At 33.5% G+C, this 18,603-nt stretch overlaps 3 protein-coding genes across 5 annotated transcripts; 1 reads left to right on the plus strand and 2 right to left on the minus strand.

The window, feature by feature from the left end:
* LOC109361997 ((+)-neomenthol dehydrogenase-like) lies at positions 2,361-4,987 on the plus strand. Of its 3 annotated transcripts, none has more exons than XM_019607576.1 (5): positions 2,361-2,542; positions 3,062-3,320; positions 3,396-3,590; positions 4,334-4,753; positions 4,794-4,966. In XM_019607576.1, exons 1-4 carry the CDS (start codon positions 2,418-2,420, stop codon positions 4,727-4,729), a joined length of 975 nt encoding a protein of 324 aa, XP_019463121.1. In that variant the 5' UTR covers positions 2,361-2,417; the 3' UTR covers positions 4,730-4,753; positions 4,794-4,966. The 3 variants fall into 3 exon arrangements, with proteins under 3 accessions (XP_019463121.1, XP_019463130.1, XP_019463113.1); XM_019607585.1 differs by having other exon boundaries at positions 4,334-4,746; positions 4,787-4,966; XM_019607568.1 differs by having other exon boundaries at positions 4,334-4,987.
* Positions 5,045-8,232, minus strand: LOC109361990 (transaldolase-like). Its single transcript, XM_019607555.1, has 7 exons — positions 8,084-8,232; positions 7,788-7,977; positions 7,536-7,585; positions 6,379-6,679; positions 6,090-6,278; positions 5,659-5,841; positions 5,045-5,389 (listed from the first exon to the last, which is right to left on the minus strand). Exons 1-7 carry the CDS (start codon positions 8,155-8,157, stop codon positions 5,159-5,161), a joined length of 1,218 nt encoding a protein of 405 aa, XP_019463100.1. The 5' UTR covers positions 8,158-8,232; the 3' UTR covers positions 5,045-5,158.
* Positions 9,816-18,227, minus strand: LOC109362016 (protein BONZAI 1-like). Its single transcript, XM_019607593.1, has 16 exons — positions 17,940-18,227; positions 17,794-17,841; positions 16,868-17,016; positions 16,723-16,771; positions 15,780-15,836; positions 15,277-15,462; positions 15,062-15,196; positions 13,366-13,427; positions 13,165-13,267; positions 12,960-13,074; positions 11,943-12,019; positions 11,731-11,868; positions 11,495-11,659; positions 10,968-11,081; positions 10,481-10,577; positions 9,816-10,389 (listed from the first exon to the last, which is right to left on the minus strand). The coding sequence occupies exons 1-16, from the start codon at positions 18,087-18,089 to the stop codon at positions 10,295-10,297; spliced, it is 1,740 nt and encodes a 579-aa protein (XP_019463138.1). The 5' UTR covers positions 18,090-18,227; the 3' UTR covers positions 9,816-10,294.

The raw sequence follows: 18,603 nt of genomic DNA on the forward strand, positions 1-18,603 counted from the left end.
ATTGTCGATTTTTTAAAAAAATAATTCAAAAATAAATTATATATGTGAAATACATATATATGAATCTTTTTTACATTGTGAATATTTTATCCCCTATTTTACTCGTAAGTTTTTCTTTTAAAGTTCTCTCTTCTCGCTCAAAAATAAAAACGTAATTGTTTACTGTTGATGGTAGTCCTGCTTGATTTTCCCTGCAAAACTAATAAATTGGTGTTCTCTAGATTTGTTCCAATTAGTTTATGTAATTTTCCATTTTGATTTTAATAATATTTTTTCACAACTCTCCTAATATTTGACTAAAGTTTATAATTCTAATATTATTGAATTTACACTGAAAATATATATAAATTCTCTATTCCTATTATGAGATTGTGCTACAAATGAATAGCATTTTGCTTATAAAATAATGATAAAACAATTTATAGAATTCAGTTGAAAACATAAATATATAAATTAACAGACTACTTAAAACAAACAAAAAACATAAAATATCAATTTGAAACAACAACAAAAATATGGGACTATTTTTTATGTAACATAATGTCACCAATTTGTCATTGTTTCTTCTTCATAAAAGTAGGGTGAGATTGGTCTGGACCAAGTAGACAAAGGCATGATGAGGCTTAGCTTAGTGTTGAAATTAGGGATGTCAAAAAACTTCGACCCATTAGTACTTATGGAAATACCTGGAAGAGTACTTGCAATAAATTTTTATGTGTATTTATTATTATTATTTTAATATTATATATTAAATATTTTATTATTATTTCATAATAAATTACACCTATTTGACTATAATAAAAATTTGATATAAATATCATATTATTCATGTAATAATTATTTTTACATATTAATTATTACAAAGTATATAAATATATAATTAAAATTAAAAAAATTGTTATCCACTTCCCAAACCGGTACACACAAATATTTCACAAAAGATTACTCACACCCACCCGCACAAGTTGTCATTCCAAACTTATGGCAAAACCTTGGCTTATAAACCTAATATAAGCCAATTTTAAGGCTCCTATAACCTATTTGAAGTTTCAATTTGACCTACAAACCTATTTAAAGCTTATTATAAGTTTTTAAATAGATTTAATAGAATTATATCTAAATAAGCCAATAAACCCAGCATGTAAATACAAATATAAACGACTCCAAATCCTCAAATTATCTAATAAAGAAATAGAACCAAACACAAATGAAAGTGACCTTAGGTTAGACAAATAGAAACATTCATAAATGTTCAATACTTAATGCTTTTCATTTAAACCAAAAAATATAAGAGAACCATACTCAAAGGTTGAGGGAATAACGAATTGGTTGAAGTAGTACATGTTTGATTTCTCTTAAGTAAAGTTTCAAGTTCGAGTCTTGTGAATGAAAAAAATATCTGCTAAGAGAGTTAGTCCCACATACCTGTGAATGTTCCAGCTCAGATATGATTGCCTCAAGTATAAAGATACATGTAGAAAACCAAAGAAAAGTTAAATAACACATGACTCAATTATGTAGAAAACTTATTATATATAATACTTAGAATGGGGATCCACTTACTCCATATCATACTCTCGGAGTAAGTGAATCTCTCATCTAATACTTATTTATTTATTATCTTAAATTAGCAGGCCAAATGAACTTTTTTAAGCTTGACCCGCCTATTTTAAATAGTATAAAATGTGTACTCTGACAGTGTAAAGATTTATATACAGTTAGTGCATCATCTACCATTCATTTGCAATACTTTTATTTAAAAGTCAATGATGACTAAAAATCAATGGTGGATGATGTAGTGACAGTATAAAAAACCTTGAAGTGTAATATATTTTTCCCTTTTAAATATACATGCCTAATTCTTTAAATATATTTTGGTTTTGATCCCTAAATTTTATTTGAGCAATTTGACTGCTTGATTCTTTTAAAAAAGTTTGGTTTTGCTCTATTATGTTAGTAGTTTCTATTAAGTTATGACATGGTTAACATATTGCGTGTTAGATGTGACATGTGGCTCATTTTATTCATTCGAGATGACGATGTCAAATTTCCCCTACTTACATTGTTGTTGGATGTTCAACACGATAACATGTAATTTCTAACATTTTAGATATGTTATATTCTCACTAAGTTGTCTTTACGAAATGATTTATGGTCGTTCATTCTTTTATCAATTTGAGACAATGGTGGAGTTAGAGTTTCAACAAAATTTTGATCTGAATGTTGTATTGCCTTAAGTTTAGTTCTACAAGTTTGACCAAAATGCCAAAATAGGTGCTCACACCAACAACGTGGCATGCATAGCCACCCATTTCGAGGGCTTGTATATGTGATACAACATTCCCCTTTTCAATCCTCATCATTGCAACACCCCAAACTCATCAATCTTATTATCAAATATCAATTTAGCTTTATTGATGCCAAATTCACATAGTGATAGAAAGAGAGAGATGGGTCACAAAGATAAATCTAAAGACAAAAAAGACAAGAGATTGCAACAAATATCACTTTTGAGGACCATTCCTTACTCTGATCACCAGAGGTTGCATGTTCTACCTATTCACTCTCTTATATGTTTATAATATTCTTTTAATTAAATGTAATTCATAAATTAACCTATTTCAGTCATACAGATTGCAAGCCACATGAAGTGATGTGGCCAGAATATTGCGCTTGTGGTGATAGCTGCAGCCGCATCACACTGTAATTGTAGTATTATACCAAATTACATGATATGGCTTTATCGAGTTGCATTGCAACTGCATCAGACCATATTTGGGCTGCATTAGGTTGCAACATAACCGCATCAAGCCGCATTTGGGCCATATAAGCCACAACACAAGTACACAACCATATCAATTTGAAATTTTTTTTTTTACTCACAAGATAATTCACACCACAACGACCACAATCAATCAAATTGTGTATTAACATAATTGTATCAAACTTTAATGAATAATTCATGGAATTTTTACACTACTATATGAAGCTATGATTCGTAATTGATGGAATTAGTATTTACTGATGTATAGTAACCATAGCATATATTGATTATGCATAGATGGTGGTCTAAGGAAACAATTGCTGTGGTGACTGGTGCAAACAGAGGAATTGGGTTTGAGATTTGTAAACAACTTGCTTATCATGGAATCACCGTAATACTAACATCAAGAGATGATGGTGTTGCTATTGAATCAATTAAGGTCTTCCAAGAAGGTGGTCTTGATGTGGCTTGTCATAAACTTGATGTATTAGATTCTTCATCCATCAATCAATTTGCTGAATGGTTGAAGGATAATTATGGCGGCTTGGATATTCTGGTAACAATGGAACTCCCCGATTGCAGTATGATACAGTTCTAATGTTTTCTAAGCAATAATATGATGTATCTGCAGGTAAACAACGCAGGTGTTAACTTCAATTTTGGGTCTGATAATTCTGTTGAAAATGCTCATAAAGTTATTGACACAAATTATCATGGCACCAAGAAGATGATCCAAGCTATGATTCCATTGATGAAACCATCCAGTGTTGGTGCTCGTATTGTGAATGTCACCTCTCGTCTAGGTCGATTAAATGGCAGAAGAAATGTAAGTAAAAAATATTTTGCTTTTCTAAAACAATTTTTGTGTTCATGTTTGATTAAATAATTAAGTTTTGTCTTCATTTATGTCTTTATAAGTTTTGTCTTCATTTGTGTTCATGTTTGATTATAAGTTTTGTCTTCATTTCTTATATACAGCATAACTTTTTTTCTTTCTCTCCCTCTTAGAAGCTATCATCTTTCTCTTATTGGGGACAAACTAAGGAAGCTTTTGTCAAGTTCACAATTAAAGTGAGATTCAAGTGTATATTTGTGTCAATGAAGCCATGCATTGTTTAAAAATGAACAAATGAAAGAGACTTCTTATTGATCCGTTATCCTCTCCACTACCGGAGAGTCTAATACTGGAATGTGAGGTTATAATAGGTTTGATGATTTTTAATTTTTTTATATTTAAAATCTATATTGGTAGATTTTTTTGAAGCACATGTGTCACCTGTCCGGACCCTCAAGTACCGGAGAGGATATGGATTCTGATCCTATCTTGCTTGATATGATGAAAGAGTTGGTAAAAGAAGCACTAGTAGTCGTTTAAAATATTTGAGTAAATTTCCTTTATTCTTATATAGATATATATAGATAAACATAAAAATCCATTGAATTCCTAGCATACCTTCTATGTTCTAAGGTTATCTAGTATTTGTGTGAACAGCTTTTTCTAATGGTTTCTTATATACAACATCTGCTAGATAAGCAAAATCTGATTAAAAGTTCTTATTGTTGTAACAGAGATTGGATAATGATGCTTTGAGGGAGAAACTTAGTGATATAGAATCCCTTTCAGAAGAGGTAATTGATGAGACTGTAAACACTTTTGTGCAACAAGTAGAAAATGGAACTTGGGTCTCTGGAGGGTGGCCTCCAAAGTTTACAGATTATTCAGTGTCAAAACTTGCAGTTAATGCTTATACAAGGTTTCTGTCAAAAAAGCTTTGTGAAAGACCAGAGGGTCAAAAGATTTATATTAACTGCTATTGTCCTGGATGGGTAAAAACTGCACTAACAGGTTATGCAGGAAGTGTGACAGTTGAGGAAGGTGCTGATACTGGAGTGTGGCTTTCCCTTCTTCCTGATCAAGCAATTACAGGGAAGTTTTTTGCTGAGAGAAGGGAAATTCACTTTTGAATAGTTGAGATTATAAGCATGCAATTGAGACCATTTTACAAAGAAAATAAGAAATATGATTCAGTTCAGTTGTGTGAAGATTACTTTCATCTTTTGGAGATTGTGGTGAAATGTTAGATGATAGATTCTTTAAACAAGTTGTCAATGTGACATACATTAGATTATTTGAGGCATTTTTATTTTCATTCCTTTGTCTTCACATGTCCAATGTTATTATTATGTATCATGTTTTAAAACAGCTTTTTTACTGGCAAGTTCATTGGTTCAGATATTTGATGATTTTGCTTAATCTCTTCCATTTATAACAACATGAGATAACAAATCCATATAGCTTTATTGAACAATATTAGTTACCATTGTTAAAGCATGATTTTGGAAACTGGCATACATGGATAGTTGTAAAGCTAGAATGGTCTATAGGTTGATGGTTTAACTGAGCTTAGCCTTATTTTTCATGCATTCAAGCACACTATCAAAGCTTTTTGTGAAAGAACCCAACACCTCATGTTCCAGTTGTGATCCAACAGAATTCCAATCAACTCCCAACTTCTCAATTGCATTGTATATCCCTTCTGCCTCTGATATATTTGCATCAATGGTTCTTGAAAGGGTACCATGATCCAAGAATGCTTCAAGAGCTTGGTGTGGTATGGTTGAAATCTTTAAAGCCACCAAAGAAATACAATTTCAGTAACATAATTAATGAATGATCACATTTTAGCATTTACTCACCAACATTAATCTTATATTATATAGTCATGGGCTTTGTTAAGGTTTCATATCAAAACCAATTGGTTATAAGAGGAGTAGCCTAACAAGTATTTAAACCATTACCAAGACATGGAGGTAGGCAATGTGAGAGTTACTTCTCAACATATACAAATACGCATGCCAATCAAAGTAATATAAAGGTAACTTATATGGCTTACTGTATCAGGTCCAATAAGTGAACCAACATATAAGGTGTCAGGGTTAGCTGGATTTTTCACATTTGTTGAAGCCCACATTAGCCTTTGCTTCTTGGCACCTCTCTTCTCCAAACTCTCCCATCTTGGACCACAAAACTTTTTCTGGTAAAGCTGATAAGCTAAGACTGCTTGAGCAATGGCTGCCTAAATAAAAGTCAAAATATTTTCAGGCAATGGTATAAGGAAACAGTTTCACAAGGAAAAAGTAAAAGAATAAGGGAAACCAAGTTGCAGGTCAGATTCCCTTCTATAACTAAAAAATGACGGCCCAGTGCACGAGACTCCCACTTATTGGGGTCAGTCTTACCCCCGCAAGCGGAGAGACTGTTTTCAGGATTCGAACCCGTGACCTTATAGATTCCCTGAAGTAAAAAAAAGTTGATGTTTCAAACCTTTCCTCTGAGATCAAGAGCCTCAGCAGTACCAATTTGGTCAAGTTTTTTGTCAACTGTAACATCTACTCTACTGATGTAGAAAGCTGCAGCACTTGCAACTTTAGAGAGATCAATGATCCTAGAAGCTTCAAGGCCATCTAAGTAAGCATCAATTACTGCTTCATATCTAGAGAGGCAGAATATAAGCTGTTCAAATACACACAAAAATAAGCATATTGCATTTACATATTGCCATTTCAAGGATCAAATTTCATGAAATGATAATGCACTTATGCACATAACTTACAGTGACATTTACACTTATCCCCTGAGAAATAACTTCCTTTATAGAAGGAATGGATTCTTGAGTTGCAGGAATTTTAATATAAGCATTTGGAAATCCAACTTTTTTATGAAGCCATTTTGCTGCATGAATTGTTCCTTGTGTATCATTTGCAAGCTTAGGGGAAATTGGAACAGATACATACCCATCTACTCCATCTTTTTCATTGTAAATTGGCTCCAAGAGTTTGCATGTATCCTTAATATCCTTCACAACTAATTCCCAGTAAGCATTTTCTATGTCTTTCCCAGCCTCTATCAACTCCCTCATTCATCATATAAAAAAAACCAAATTAGTAATAAATATATTGCACCTTGAAAGTAATGTTATCATCAGTTGCATGTTCAGGAATATCAAAGTAAACTGCACTTGTTATTTCTGCAAATTGAGATCCTGAAGTTGTTTGTTTAAAATAACTATACGCTTTTGTTATAAATGTACTGAACTATGTATAAATCTTTACATTAACATTGCATCGAGATTATAGTTTCGTGTTAATGCCCAATACCACATATTCAAGAATAAAAGAGTTCTTAAATTTCATTGACTAATTGGTAACTTGTTTGGTAAGGCAGGGAACATGTAATGTAAGAAAAGTAAGGGTGTTTGGTTTTAGTCTAGATCCTGCATTTTTTTAAGGAAATAAATGTCATCCTTCAATAATTTAGCTATAAGTTGAAATATTGAATCAATTTTTGTTTAAAAAATTCACCATCATCAAATGAGGAAATAAATAAAAAATGAAGAGGAAGCAATGGAGATGTTTGACATTCAATTTTTTTGGCTGTGTATGTATATTTGTTTAGATGGTGCTGACACTTGAAAGTGAAGAATTGAGTAATGATTTCATCACAACTGCCACAAAGATCAGGCATGCCAATACTCTATTCCACATGTTACAAAATGTAACCCACGTGTCATACCGTATTTTCGGTGTTTTAAATTGCACTACATAACCACAATTGATAATTAACAAGAATATAATTATGACCGTAATTTAAAATACTGGGCAGCAGCACACAAACTAATGCTCAAAAAACAGTACAAGGCTGAGGAATCATTTTTCTATTGTTGCAACAAAGTGAATAAAAACAATCTACTGCAAACAAATGAGAAATTACCTCAATTGTTCATTGTAAGCATTTGATGATGATATAGCTATTTCAAAAATCTGAAATATAAGAGCATTTTGTACTATAGTTAATTAAATCCAATAAAAATATCTGTTTGACCCATAAGGTTAAATATTCTATTCCCGGGAACGACATTGATTAGGAGGGCAGTCACGAACCTCGAAAGAGATTAGCGCAAAAAGTGATGGGATAAGTACAAAAAAAGTATAACATTATATATTGAGTGAAGAAATTTTTTACCGAGGGGTTGCTAGTTACACCTCTGATTCCTTTGGCAATGAATGGAACCAAATGAGAAACAGGACGACAAAGATTATCATAGTAAGGACTCTGTCTGTGGTTTTCATATAGATCATGAAGAATTGTTCTATTCATCCCTTTCTCATTACTACTATTACTATCCATTCTTATACCACAGCACCTTAATTTGCTGCAGATTGTAAAAAGAGAGAGCAAATGTTATGTTTTTGTAACCAAATTAAACATATATATATATATATCTTTAAGTGCACTAACTTTAAGTATTAAGTGCTAACCTTACGGGTGCAGTAATGTTATGGAAAAAAGCAGTATTGGTATGGAAAAAAGTGATGAAATTTGGTGAAGCCATGGCAATGATGTGTGTATCCAAGGATAGAGAAGCAAGTGAGATACTGCAACTTATAGTAACAACATAGAGGAGAGATATAATGTGTGTATCCAAGGATAAAACTAATAACTTGTCTTTTTTAATATAAAAAATGTGGTCCCTACTATCTGCATGTGTTATTTCTAGATCAAGTAGCTAGATTATCTCTCACGTAGTTAACTAGTGCGAGTGTATATATGGTTCACTTTCTTATATCTGGAGAATTCAGTACGTGGTATGCCAGGTAAACGAAACAATTATGTAACTATCATCTACTCCAGGACAAAGTGTGTATGTAATTTTTTTGTACTGCCAAAGATATTCCCTGAGGAATTAATCTCTTTTGGGTTTGCGGCTACCCTTCCTAAGAAGTATTGTTCCCGGGAATTGAACACTTGACCTTTTGGTCAAGGATCTAGCAGAGTCTTACCGCTTACCGCACTAGACCAATGCCTATGCAAGTAATTTAAGTAAATTGAGTTATATGATGCTTCTTTTACTTCCACCACTAATTTTATCCCATTGGAGTTTTTCTTTTCTTTTTTTGACAGTTTAGCACAATGGCATCATACTTTGTACTTGTGCATAAATTTAGCACAAGACATAATATCTAACTAACTAGTTTTGTATATATATCCTATAACTTACTTTTGTCTTGCAAGTTTCAAGTGCAGAATTGATATACTAGACAAGAGATAATTGAAAAGTTAAGTATAACATTGTTATACACTTCACAATGTGGGGATCTAACTAACAAAAGTGTGAGTACCTATTCTTACTTCCTCTTTCGCACTCACTTATTACAAGTTCCAAAACATGTTCTTACTTGCCAACATGACATAACACACTTCCCTGCAAAATTGTACTGATGGTGCTAGCTTATCAACAAGTTGAGATAAGCCTAAGCTTTAGACTGTAGAAATTCCTGGATTAATTACTGTTTTTTTTTTGGGCTACCAAATATATCTCATCACCTATGGGCAAAGAACTAGTCCTTTTAGGGTGCATAGCTACTTTCATAACAAATGTTGCTCCCATGAATCGAATCATTGATCTTTTGGTCTTTTTGGATCTAATGGATTACACCACCTCAAATGTAGTTACAACTTTTATTCATCTATTTATCTCAAGCTAAATGTAATGTCACCACTAATTTGACCCACAAGGGTTGTTTTTTCTTTCTAACGGTTTAACTGAATGCATCATCGTTGGTATTTGTACATACATTGCTTAGAGTATCTTTGACTACACTCCTTCACTGGCTCACTCCCTTTGCCCTTTATGAAAAAGAGAAGAAAAAAAACATTCTCAACTTGCATGAATGATGGAAGTCTGAGGCAAAGTAATGCATTAAAGTCTGAGGCAAAGTAATAACAGATTATTTTGCTCTTGGGAAAGCTTGCATGAATGATGGAAGTTCCAAAGCATTTAGTTTATACATATCACCATTATCTTCAAACTAAGTATAAGGAAATCCATCACCATTTCCCAATAATAAAGGATTAATTAGTTCAATTCAGTGTCTATGTACTATACTATTTAATGTGCTGTTACACAAGAACGTGCAACACATCAAACTCAAAGGTAGTTCTTTCAAGGAAATAAACTAACCAAATACTATCCTTGTAACAGTACTGAAATGGTAAATATAGCTATGACATGAAATTTCAATATAGAAACATTCACAAATTACCAACTTGCATTATAAGTTACATAAAAAATTTGCAATAATTATATAGGATTTACAGCACTCGTGTATAGAACAACAACCAAACTTTTATCCCACAACGTTCATTTATACCCGTAGACTAAATTTTTGCCTTCTCAGCTTAGGAGAAAACAAAAATTTCACATTGTAAAATAGTGTTCTTCAGGACGACCCAACCACTCAGAAAAACAAAAAATGAGCAAGAGTAGAAAATTCCACTCATAAAATTTGATGGAACAGATCCCAAAAGCTGGCTGGTGTTCCCTTATTGGCATTAGCATTTAGCAAAGCCATGAATTCTCAACCCTTCAGCCAAATTTAACGTATCAGGATACTGAGAATGAAAAAGGGCAAGGAAATAACACGATGATCAATGAATTGAACATTTTTATATGTACATTCTTCACATGACTAGAGGCTTGGTTGGATATTTCTGCTCCGCATGTAAGTTAAAAATTGAGTAGGTAATTCTGCTAGAAGTGCTTGAACTACTGAAACTTCTCCACCTGCAATAGGAACAAATTTATAAATGCTGGATAAGTTAGACTAGAATGATAAGTTGGATATTTCATTCATAATTTGCAGACTGATACCCACTTTGAACGTCCCGGAATGGAACAAACTGGACTATATCACGTGAAGCAACGCGCCCTGTTAAACTTTCTAGCTTCTCTCCCCTGTCTCCATCCAAAATCTGCAAAATTGAACAACAAAAAACACTACATAAAGCCCTCTGGTGGTATACCCAGTCACACACACTCAGTTCAGTGCCTCATATGCCAAGCAATCACTCCTTCCATTTTATAAGATTTTTTGCACAAGAATTAAAAATGTATTAAACACCCACAATTTAGTTCATAATCACATTTGATTAAACTAACCCTTTCACTCCAGTAATGTGGTTTCATTTCATTTAGTAGAGATATCAATAGATGGGGCTCCCACTGTTGAAAAAAATACTAGTACTGCTTTCTTGGTTTTTTAAAAGTGACAAATACAATAAAACAAATTCTTATGTCTAAACTCATAGATATTATGAGGCAGAGTATAACTTTGCAAAGAGTACACAAGTTGGACTTAATACCTCCATTTCTTTGAAATCAGCTCCTCCTACACCAACAATAAGGATCGACAATGGTAGGTCAGATGCTTTAACGATAGCATCTCTTGTTTCTTGCAGATCTGTCACTACTCCATCCTAGGACAATTTATATTAAATTTCAGCAGCAATGGAAAAAACAAGGTCTTGAGAAAACCATAGGTTAAATGATTAACAAAGATTTAGATATCAATGATTTGTCAGTGAACATGATTTATGATAGAACATTATGACGTCGTACGATCCATGTAGCCAACCCTAGCTGGTGTGATTAAGGTTTGGTTGTTGTATGTGAAAATCTTAAAATGTTCTCCGGGTTTGGGATAGATGAAATTTTTTCATATGAAAGACAAATAGAGTGCTGAGCTTTGCATTGCATAATGTGAATGCATTGAGACATGCTACAGAGAAAAATATAAAGACAAACAACTAAAGAAGCACCAAGTTATATCCAACATACTTTCCTAGATAAATTAGTAATGATGTCAAAAACTGCATATTCTAATTCTTACTGTAATTATTAACAAAACAAAGTACTTTCTTCCACCAGCTGCTACAGATTGGCTGGCAATCAGTGCAGCATTGCTTATGACAGGTCCAAAAAGAGTTGGTCCTGCAAGAGAAACGTTAAGTAAGGCACTTGCGTATGCCATCATAATTCCTTGGATCCCTTCCACCTACAAATAACAAATCTTACCATTATTCAAGAACTATTTCAATAAAGTGAGATCAAACATAAAATTCCTACCTCACAGTAATGACTGCTTCCATTCAAATTGAAACAATGGGATACAGGACCATCAATTGGTCGTGCTCCAAATCCCCATGTAGGAAATCGTTTGTCTGAATCATAAAACTGTATCACCTCCCCAACCTCAACAATCGCCTACAAAAGCAATTCATAGAACTAGGTCAGTAACAAATGAAGTTGTGAAACTCAAACCGAGAATCATTTCTCACCCTCTGGTATGCATTTGGCCGTCCTGAATGATCAATATAATGCAAAGAATCTGGAAGGCGCGGATTTCCATTTGAAGCTGGTAAACAATAGGAGGTTAATCCATAAGAACACATTGCATCTTTGTCATCACTTAACCCTACATAACTAGCATGTTGGATGGAAGTGCAAAACAAGTATTATTAAGTTTATCTTCTTTTATAATCCGAACGAAAAGGTGCTGAGGGGTTTGGGGAAGGGAAATGGAGAAGATAAAGAGGGGGAATATCGATCTCATTAGCTGTAGACATGCCAACAGGGTCTCAGGGTCAACTTTTTGGGCAATCAACAAATTTCCCTTACGGAAGACTGGACACATACCGACTTTTCCACACTACCTAGCACACCAGTTGAAATTGGAAACCTAAGCGACAAACTTCTTGAAAAATTGGATAATGAGACCAAAGAGCATATTAGCTAAATAATAGTGAATTTATGTTGCACTTCAGACATATAACATTATTGTAAACCTCTTTATCTCTTCCATAATAAACAACAATTATAAGCTTAATACTGTCAAAAGAATGACTTTGCAAGGCCAATCCTGTGAAGGACTGAAACCATTGGAAAAACTATGAAAGTAAAACTAGATTCCCAGACTATAATACAGTAATCATAAATTATCACATCCTCCATCAGTAGTTATTTTTTATACATATATCTACAGAACATTATATCACATCATAGAGTTTCGAAAAAGTTTTACGTTGATTGTCGACTGCTTAACAAAATCTAAACCTTTTATCCGGGCTTAGGACCGGCTATGTATAGCATCAAACATACATAGGCAAGTTTTTAGAGATCAATGTTTTTTTAATGAACAAGATTTATGATAGAAAGTTATGGTGCATTTGATTTATGTAGCCGACCCCACTTACTGGACTAAAACTTGGTTGTTGTATATCTACATAACACTATATAATATTCATTGCAATCCAGAAAACAAATAGGTAAAATAAGTTTGAGGATGTGTAGGATACCTGTAAAATCAATGGCCACCATGAAGTTCAATTCGAATCCCCCAGCCAAATAATCCAGGAAAGTATATTGGACACTTTCAGAAAATTTGTCCACAAATAACCGGCTCTTTAACACCTGTATTACAGTTAAATATGTCAAGAATTGATGATTCAATAATTCCACCTTAATATAATAAAACTTTGTTCACCAACAAAAAAGAAAAACCTTGTTTTGAGAATTATGACCCACAGCAGTGGACAAAAATAAATTTTCTCCTTGGCCACCAGAATGAACCCTCTCCAAGTCCACCAAAGATTTCTGCACTTTTCTGATAACACAAAGAATAAACAACCCAAATATGAATTTAGGCCCAGAAATAGATTTGAGACAAATTGAAAGACAGATGCAAAAGTAACAGCTAATTACCCCATCAAATCATGTTTCCCATTGCTATTGAAGTTATAGCACTCTATTACCAAGGGACTTTCCTGTATGTAATATAAATGAAAATGAGATAGTTTCCACCATGTCCATAAGATAAAGTGGTGCAATGAAGTATGGGTAATTTTTTATATTTATAGTAATAACAAAAAATGAAGAGGGCAATCCTTGATGTGACAGAAAGGTTGCAGCATTTGACTTGTTGGTTTTCAAGGCATTGTACATCAACCTTCCCAGATCCCATGGGGGTTGGAGCCTCATGCATTGGGTCACTGTTATGATATCAATATAAGCATGCTTTAACTTACTGTTGTCACTTGTCAGTACAATATCTCAAGTACGTCTACACTAACCAAAACCTATATTAGTCATAACATGCATTGAGATGCAACTATGCAAGGAAAAAATTATGACAAGATTTAAAATATAATCTTGCATAATGAAAAGAATGCCTTGTTTGAAAACAGTGCAACTTGAACTACTGACCTTCCATTTGAAGGAATATTTAGATTAAAAAGACATGGGTCTTTATAGACAGTCAAAAGTACAAATGTCCATATAAAAATATGATCGCTATACCAAGTTATGGCCATGCCAAACGACATTGTTAAAGATTAGGATTATTATTGTGTTAGTAGTGTTAAAGGGTTGTGCACTTGTACTAGTTATATTACACTTGTACTTGACCTAAAGTATATGTATAAATAGGGGTACTAGACCTGTTTTTACATCATAACATCGATAAAGTTCAGAAATGTTAGTAACGTGTTCTAACTCCTTATATTTTTCTCATGGGTTGTGGACCTCCTGGTACTGGACTTCCGCAGATGCCACCAAGCATGTGTCCCCTACCAGGAGGTTCACAACCCTCCAATCGACCAAACCCTAAAAGACATGTGCACTAGGGCCGAAAAGCGCCACCACAACCATCTGATGCAATTCCTTCTCTGGCCAATCTCTGCAGCCTGCGAAGACCATGCTAACTCCACCATTCAACACCTGCTCAAACCCTTTCTTTCTGGGATCAGGTGTTATTGCATTTGTATTTGCTGGTTTATGTTTTTTCCCCAGAATCAGACTATTTTAAGATTTTTTTCAGGTCTTCTTGTCCAGGTTTGCCTTCTTGTACAACATCACGACTGCTTCTCCGTAGCTTCAGGCACTTTACCTTGGGTTTTTCAGTTTGAAGCTTCCAAACGGTGGCTTTTGATGAATTGGGGGAGTTTGGTATATTTATTTGTAACAAACTAAGAGCTTAATGATCTTCAGTTGAGTGTAAGAATACTAGAATTAATAATTTTCTAAGTGTTGGGAAGTAAGTCTCACATCGTCTGCCCAATTATTCGGGGCGGTTTAAATATTTGTTGGACTATTCCTCTCATTAACAGTTTTGAGATGGAACTTTAACACTAGGGAATGCTATCGGGCTAGTAGTACTATATCTGACATTCTGACCTAAACTTTTAGTATAGATTGGAATATTACTATACTAGTGAGAGTGTTTCACAATTATTTGAAGTTATATTAGTAAATGGTTCACTATAGATAGGAATATTACTATATTAGTGAGAGTGTTTCACAATTATTTGAAGTTATATTAGTAAATGGTTCACTCTTTTATCTTTCAATCTACTCTTTAAATTTCAATAGACACATAAAATAACTGAAGTGAGTTTTATACCTTGCTTCCTACTTGTTGGATATTCAAGAACACTGGCTTCCATGCAGGGTTGAGATCATTCTTTATAACTTCTGTTTTGCAAATTGGGATATGGGCACCACCTTCCACAACTTTTGATATCAATAAAAAGGGATCCTTCAAGACAAACAAAACACATCTTATATAATAATTGGTGCTCCTCATAATTCCTAACAAAATAGAAAATAAAGACATACACTTCTGGAGAAGAGAACCCTATATTCCAAATCAGAACACCTGAATATCATCTCTATTGTAGTTTTTGAGGTAATACATTCCTCAGCATGCACCGAGAGCTTCCCACAGTTTTGGGAGTTGGGAGGTCTCATAGAATTTTCTCCGTGTAGATCTAATGTCAATGATCGATCAACCTTTGTAATTATCTGAAATGGCCAAATTGTTACTTCTAGTGGGCATAATTGTTGTGATGCTAATTTATTTTCAGTAATGCATAGTGCAGCATAATTGGAGTATGATATTCTTGGATTAAAAAGCTTCCAATATGCTCGATCGTTATCTAACAAATTATCAACTCTAAAGACTGAAATGTTAAGCATTTTCAAGCACCATGCATTGAGAAAAACAATAATAGAGTCGGATAGTGCTGAGTAACAAAGATACAGCTTGACTGAGAGTATAATGAAGTTTCTTTTAGTTGTCAAATACCAGCCAACAAAAAAGTGAATAGTCTCTACATTACCTCAGATAATGCACAGGTCGCCTCACCTAGAAATTGTTGCTCTTCCAGCTTAAGCATCTGCATTAGTTAACCAAGTATTTACAATCTTAACTATTATTACATGTAAGGAATGAGCAAAATGAAAAGTCCAAAGAGTAAATTAATATCTTGTCATTGAAAGAACTTGTAAATGACCATTGGACAAACTCTAGAAGGAGAATGTGCAGATTCTGAACCACTTTTTAAAAATTTAGGCGGGGGTTTAGTTGTTATCTAGTCAATTACAAAGAAGACTATGAGAAGATTGATAGAACTTGGAAATGACCATTGCACAAACTTCATAAGGAGATTGCGCAGAATCTTAACCACCTTCATAAATATTCAAGTGGGGGTTTACTTGTTATCTAGTCAATAATGAAGGCTACAAGGAGAGTCTGAGGAATCTGAATGTCTAAATAATATTACTCAAAACATATCATCCAATGATCCATGTTCATCAAGCAAGCAAAAACTTTTAATTCTTTCCTCATATCCTGCAAAAATAGTAAAATTTGCAGCCACGTAGAGAAAGGGTAGCACCGTTGCACTGCAGATATAGCATATAAATTTTCTTCACTAAATAAAACCTTGAACTAAATAGAAATTACAAAGTATAGGTAAGAATCTCTGAGATAAGAATATGGAGCAGTGACTGTCATGCATCAACATACATTGAGGCTTATAATGGTTTTGAATATAAAAATGTTATTTTTCTTTAAACCTTCCGAACATAAAAATGTTGACAGAGAAATTATTCATTCAGCAATAAACATTTAAATCATTTCATACATAGATTTGATCATGTATCTAAAATTCTAAAAAAAGGGACATAGTAGACTATTATCTAGTTTGATAATGAAAATAAATATTACAACCATATCTTATTAAAAGAATTTAAGCATGCATGCCATCATAAACACTGTACCTTTACATTTACATTGTGAAATTGAGTATCAACATCATACACACGAAACCTGTGATGAAAGAAATTGTACAGAAAAATCACTAGTGAAAAAACAAAATGTTCATCCGCCTTGTTAGAAATATCAAATATCAACTTTTAAACTTACAGTAAAACCTGAACAATCTCGAAATGGTATATGATAGTATGCTTCGTAATCCATGCAGGATTCAGTGAATTAAGAACTACTTCTGTGCGTCCAAGTTCTTCAAGCACACCATTTTTCCCTTTTGCATAAAGAACCATAATTGGATCACTCTACAGCAAAGCGCAATTCGAGAATAATACGATGAGAATAATAGTTAATAAAAGCATGTGTAACATTCCACGTTTAGAATGAACAAAAACCATATAAACCAACGATATAACAATATATTATGTAGGATTTTGTTAAAGCAGCCCTAGGTCTGAGGATAAAGAAACAAGAGGATATGTTTTATTGGGAAACTAAGTATATAAATCTTTTGGTTCCTCCAATGCATCATTTCCCAATAAAGAAATGTTTTGAGTTTCTTATCCTTGTCCCCAAGAGCTGGTTTTAACAAAACACTATTCATATTCTTGCCTCTATTAACTTCATGGATTTGGCACCAACATTATCAAATCTTTGTGTTTGAGATAGTCTTTAAGCCAAAATAAAGTTGAGATTAACTTCTTTTTTTAATTTGGGATGTTTGGTATCCGGAAATCACTTTGGACTCTGATTAATCCGAGACTAGCTAACAAGCCACAATTAAAGGTGCAAAGCTCTACCAGAACCTTTTTTTTTTCCGATTCACAAGACCTGAATTCGAGACCATGTTTATAAGTATAACTAAGCTCCTTGTCACTCAGACCAACAAGGTCACTATAAATTAAAATAAAATAAGTTAACTAGACAAAAAGTGAAACCAGAATTAGCTATTATAGAATATATAATAAGTTAAACTAAATGGAACCTAAAACTTTCCATATCGATTAATTAACAAAAAAAAAACAAATATAAAATGAAAATAAATAAGTTTCAGATTTGATGAAATGGTTAAAACAAGAAACCTTAGAGAGCACATCGCGATCACGCAATCCAGAAGCGGAAAACGACAACTGCAATAGATAGATAGAGAGAGAGAGAGAGAGAACGGTTAATTGAAGTGTAATGGAAGTGAAAGAAGTAGTAGGAGAACGTGGAAAGTGAGAAGAACCTCAATCTGAGAATAGAGGCCGTGGTAGCCGCGAGACCTGAGGAAGTTATCGACGGCGTCGTTGCCAGCGTCTCCTGGATTACGGAGATCGACGGCGGTGCCGCCGATAGCCGTACGGCCTCCGGCGACGTCGGAGCAGCAGTTACCCATTTGAGGAAAATTGACTTGAATAAGGAAAGTCAGTGGGAAGAAAAGGAATGTTAAGAGTAAAGGAGAGAAATAAAACGCATATTCAACACCACATGAGACATTGAATATCCTACTCTCTATGACTTTCCGAGAATGTAAGATCAAAGTAACAAAAGATTAAACGACACTTGTGGCTAAAACAATTATAGGAATTAATTTCCTATTATTCAAGTGTAATAGATATATTTGGTAATACTAAAATATTTTTTCCTAAATCACTTGTTTACTAATAAGGTAATTCACAAAAGTTCATAGTTCAAGCTAGATTTTTAGTTGGAACGTATGACTAATGAAAGTATTTGTTAGAAACTCAATTCGTTATTTAGTTCGATAAACTTAGTTCATGAATCAAACAAACTGAATTTGAGCTAGAAATTGAGCTTGTTAAATAAACAAGTTAAACTTGAGTTGAAAATAGTTCGACTCGTTAAATTCATGAGCTAGCTCGATAGATTTATATATATATATATATATA

The sequence above is a fragment of the Lupinus angustifolius genome, chromosome LG01, assembly GCF_001865875.1.
Source record: "Lupinus angustifolius cultivar Tanjil chromosome LG01, LupAngTanjil_v1.0, whole genome shotgun sequence".
NCBI lineage: Eukaryota > Viridiplantae > Streptophyta > Magnoliopsida > Fabales > Fabaceae > Lupinus > Lupinus angustifolius.

Coding starts and splice junctions, on each gene's coding strand:
- LOC109361997 (XM_019607568.1), top strand. CDS start 2,418: ATGCCAAATTCACATAGTGATAGAAAGAGAGAGATGGGTCACAAAGAT. Junction 2,543..3,061: donor CCTTACTCTGATCACCAGAG/GTTGCATGTTCT, acceptor GATTATGCATAG/ATGGTGGTCTAAGGAAACAA. Junction 3,591..4,333: donor GATTAAATGGCAGAAGAAAT/GTAAGTAAAAAA, acceptor TTGTTGTAACAG/AGATTGGATAATGATGCTTT.
- LOC109361990 (XM_019607555.1), bottom strand. CDS start 8,157: ATGGCTTCACCAAATTTCATCACTTTTTTCCATACCAATACTGCTTTT. Junction 7,978..8,083: donor AACATTACTGCACCCGTAAG/GTTAGCACTTAA, acceptor TACAATCTGCAG/CAAATTAAGGTGCTGTGGTA. Junction 7,586..7,787: donor GTGTAACTAGCAACCCCTCG/GTAAAAAATTTC, acceptor CTTATATTTCAG/ATTTTTGAAATAGCTATATC.
- LOC109362016 (XM_019607593.1), bottom strand. CDS start 18,089: ATGGGTAACTGCTGCTCCGACGTCGCCGGAGGCCGTACGGCTATCGGC. Junction 15,837..16,722: donor TTCACAATGTAAATGTAAAG/GTACAGTGTTTA, acceptor TAACTAATGCAG/ATGCTTAAGCTGGAAGAGCA. Junction 13,268..13,365: donor GGGAAACATGATTTGATGGG/GTAATTAGCTGT, acceptor TTGTGTTATCAG/AAAAGTGCAGAAATCTTTGG.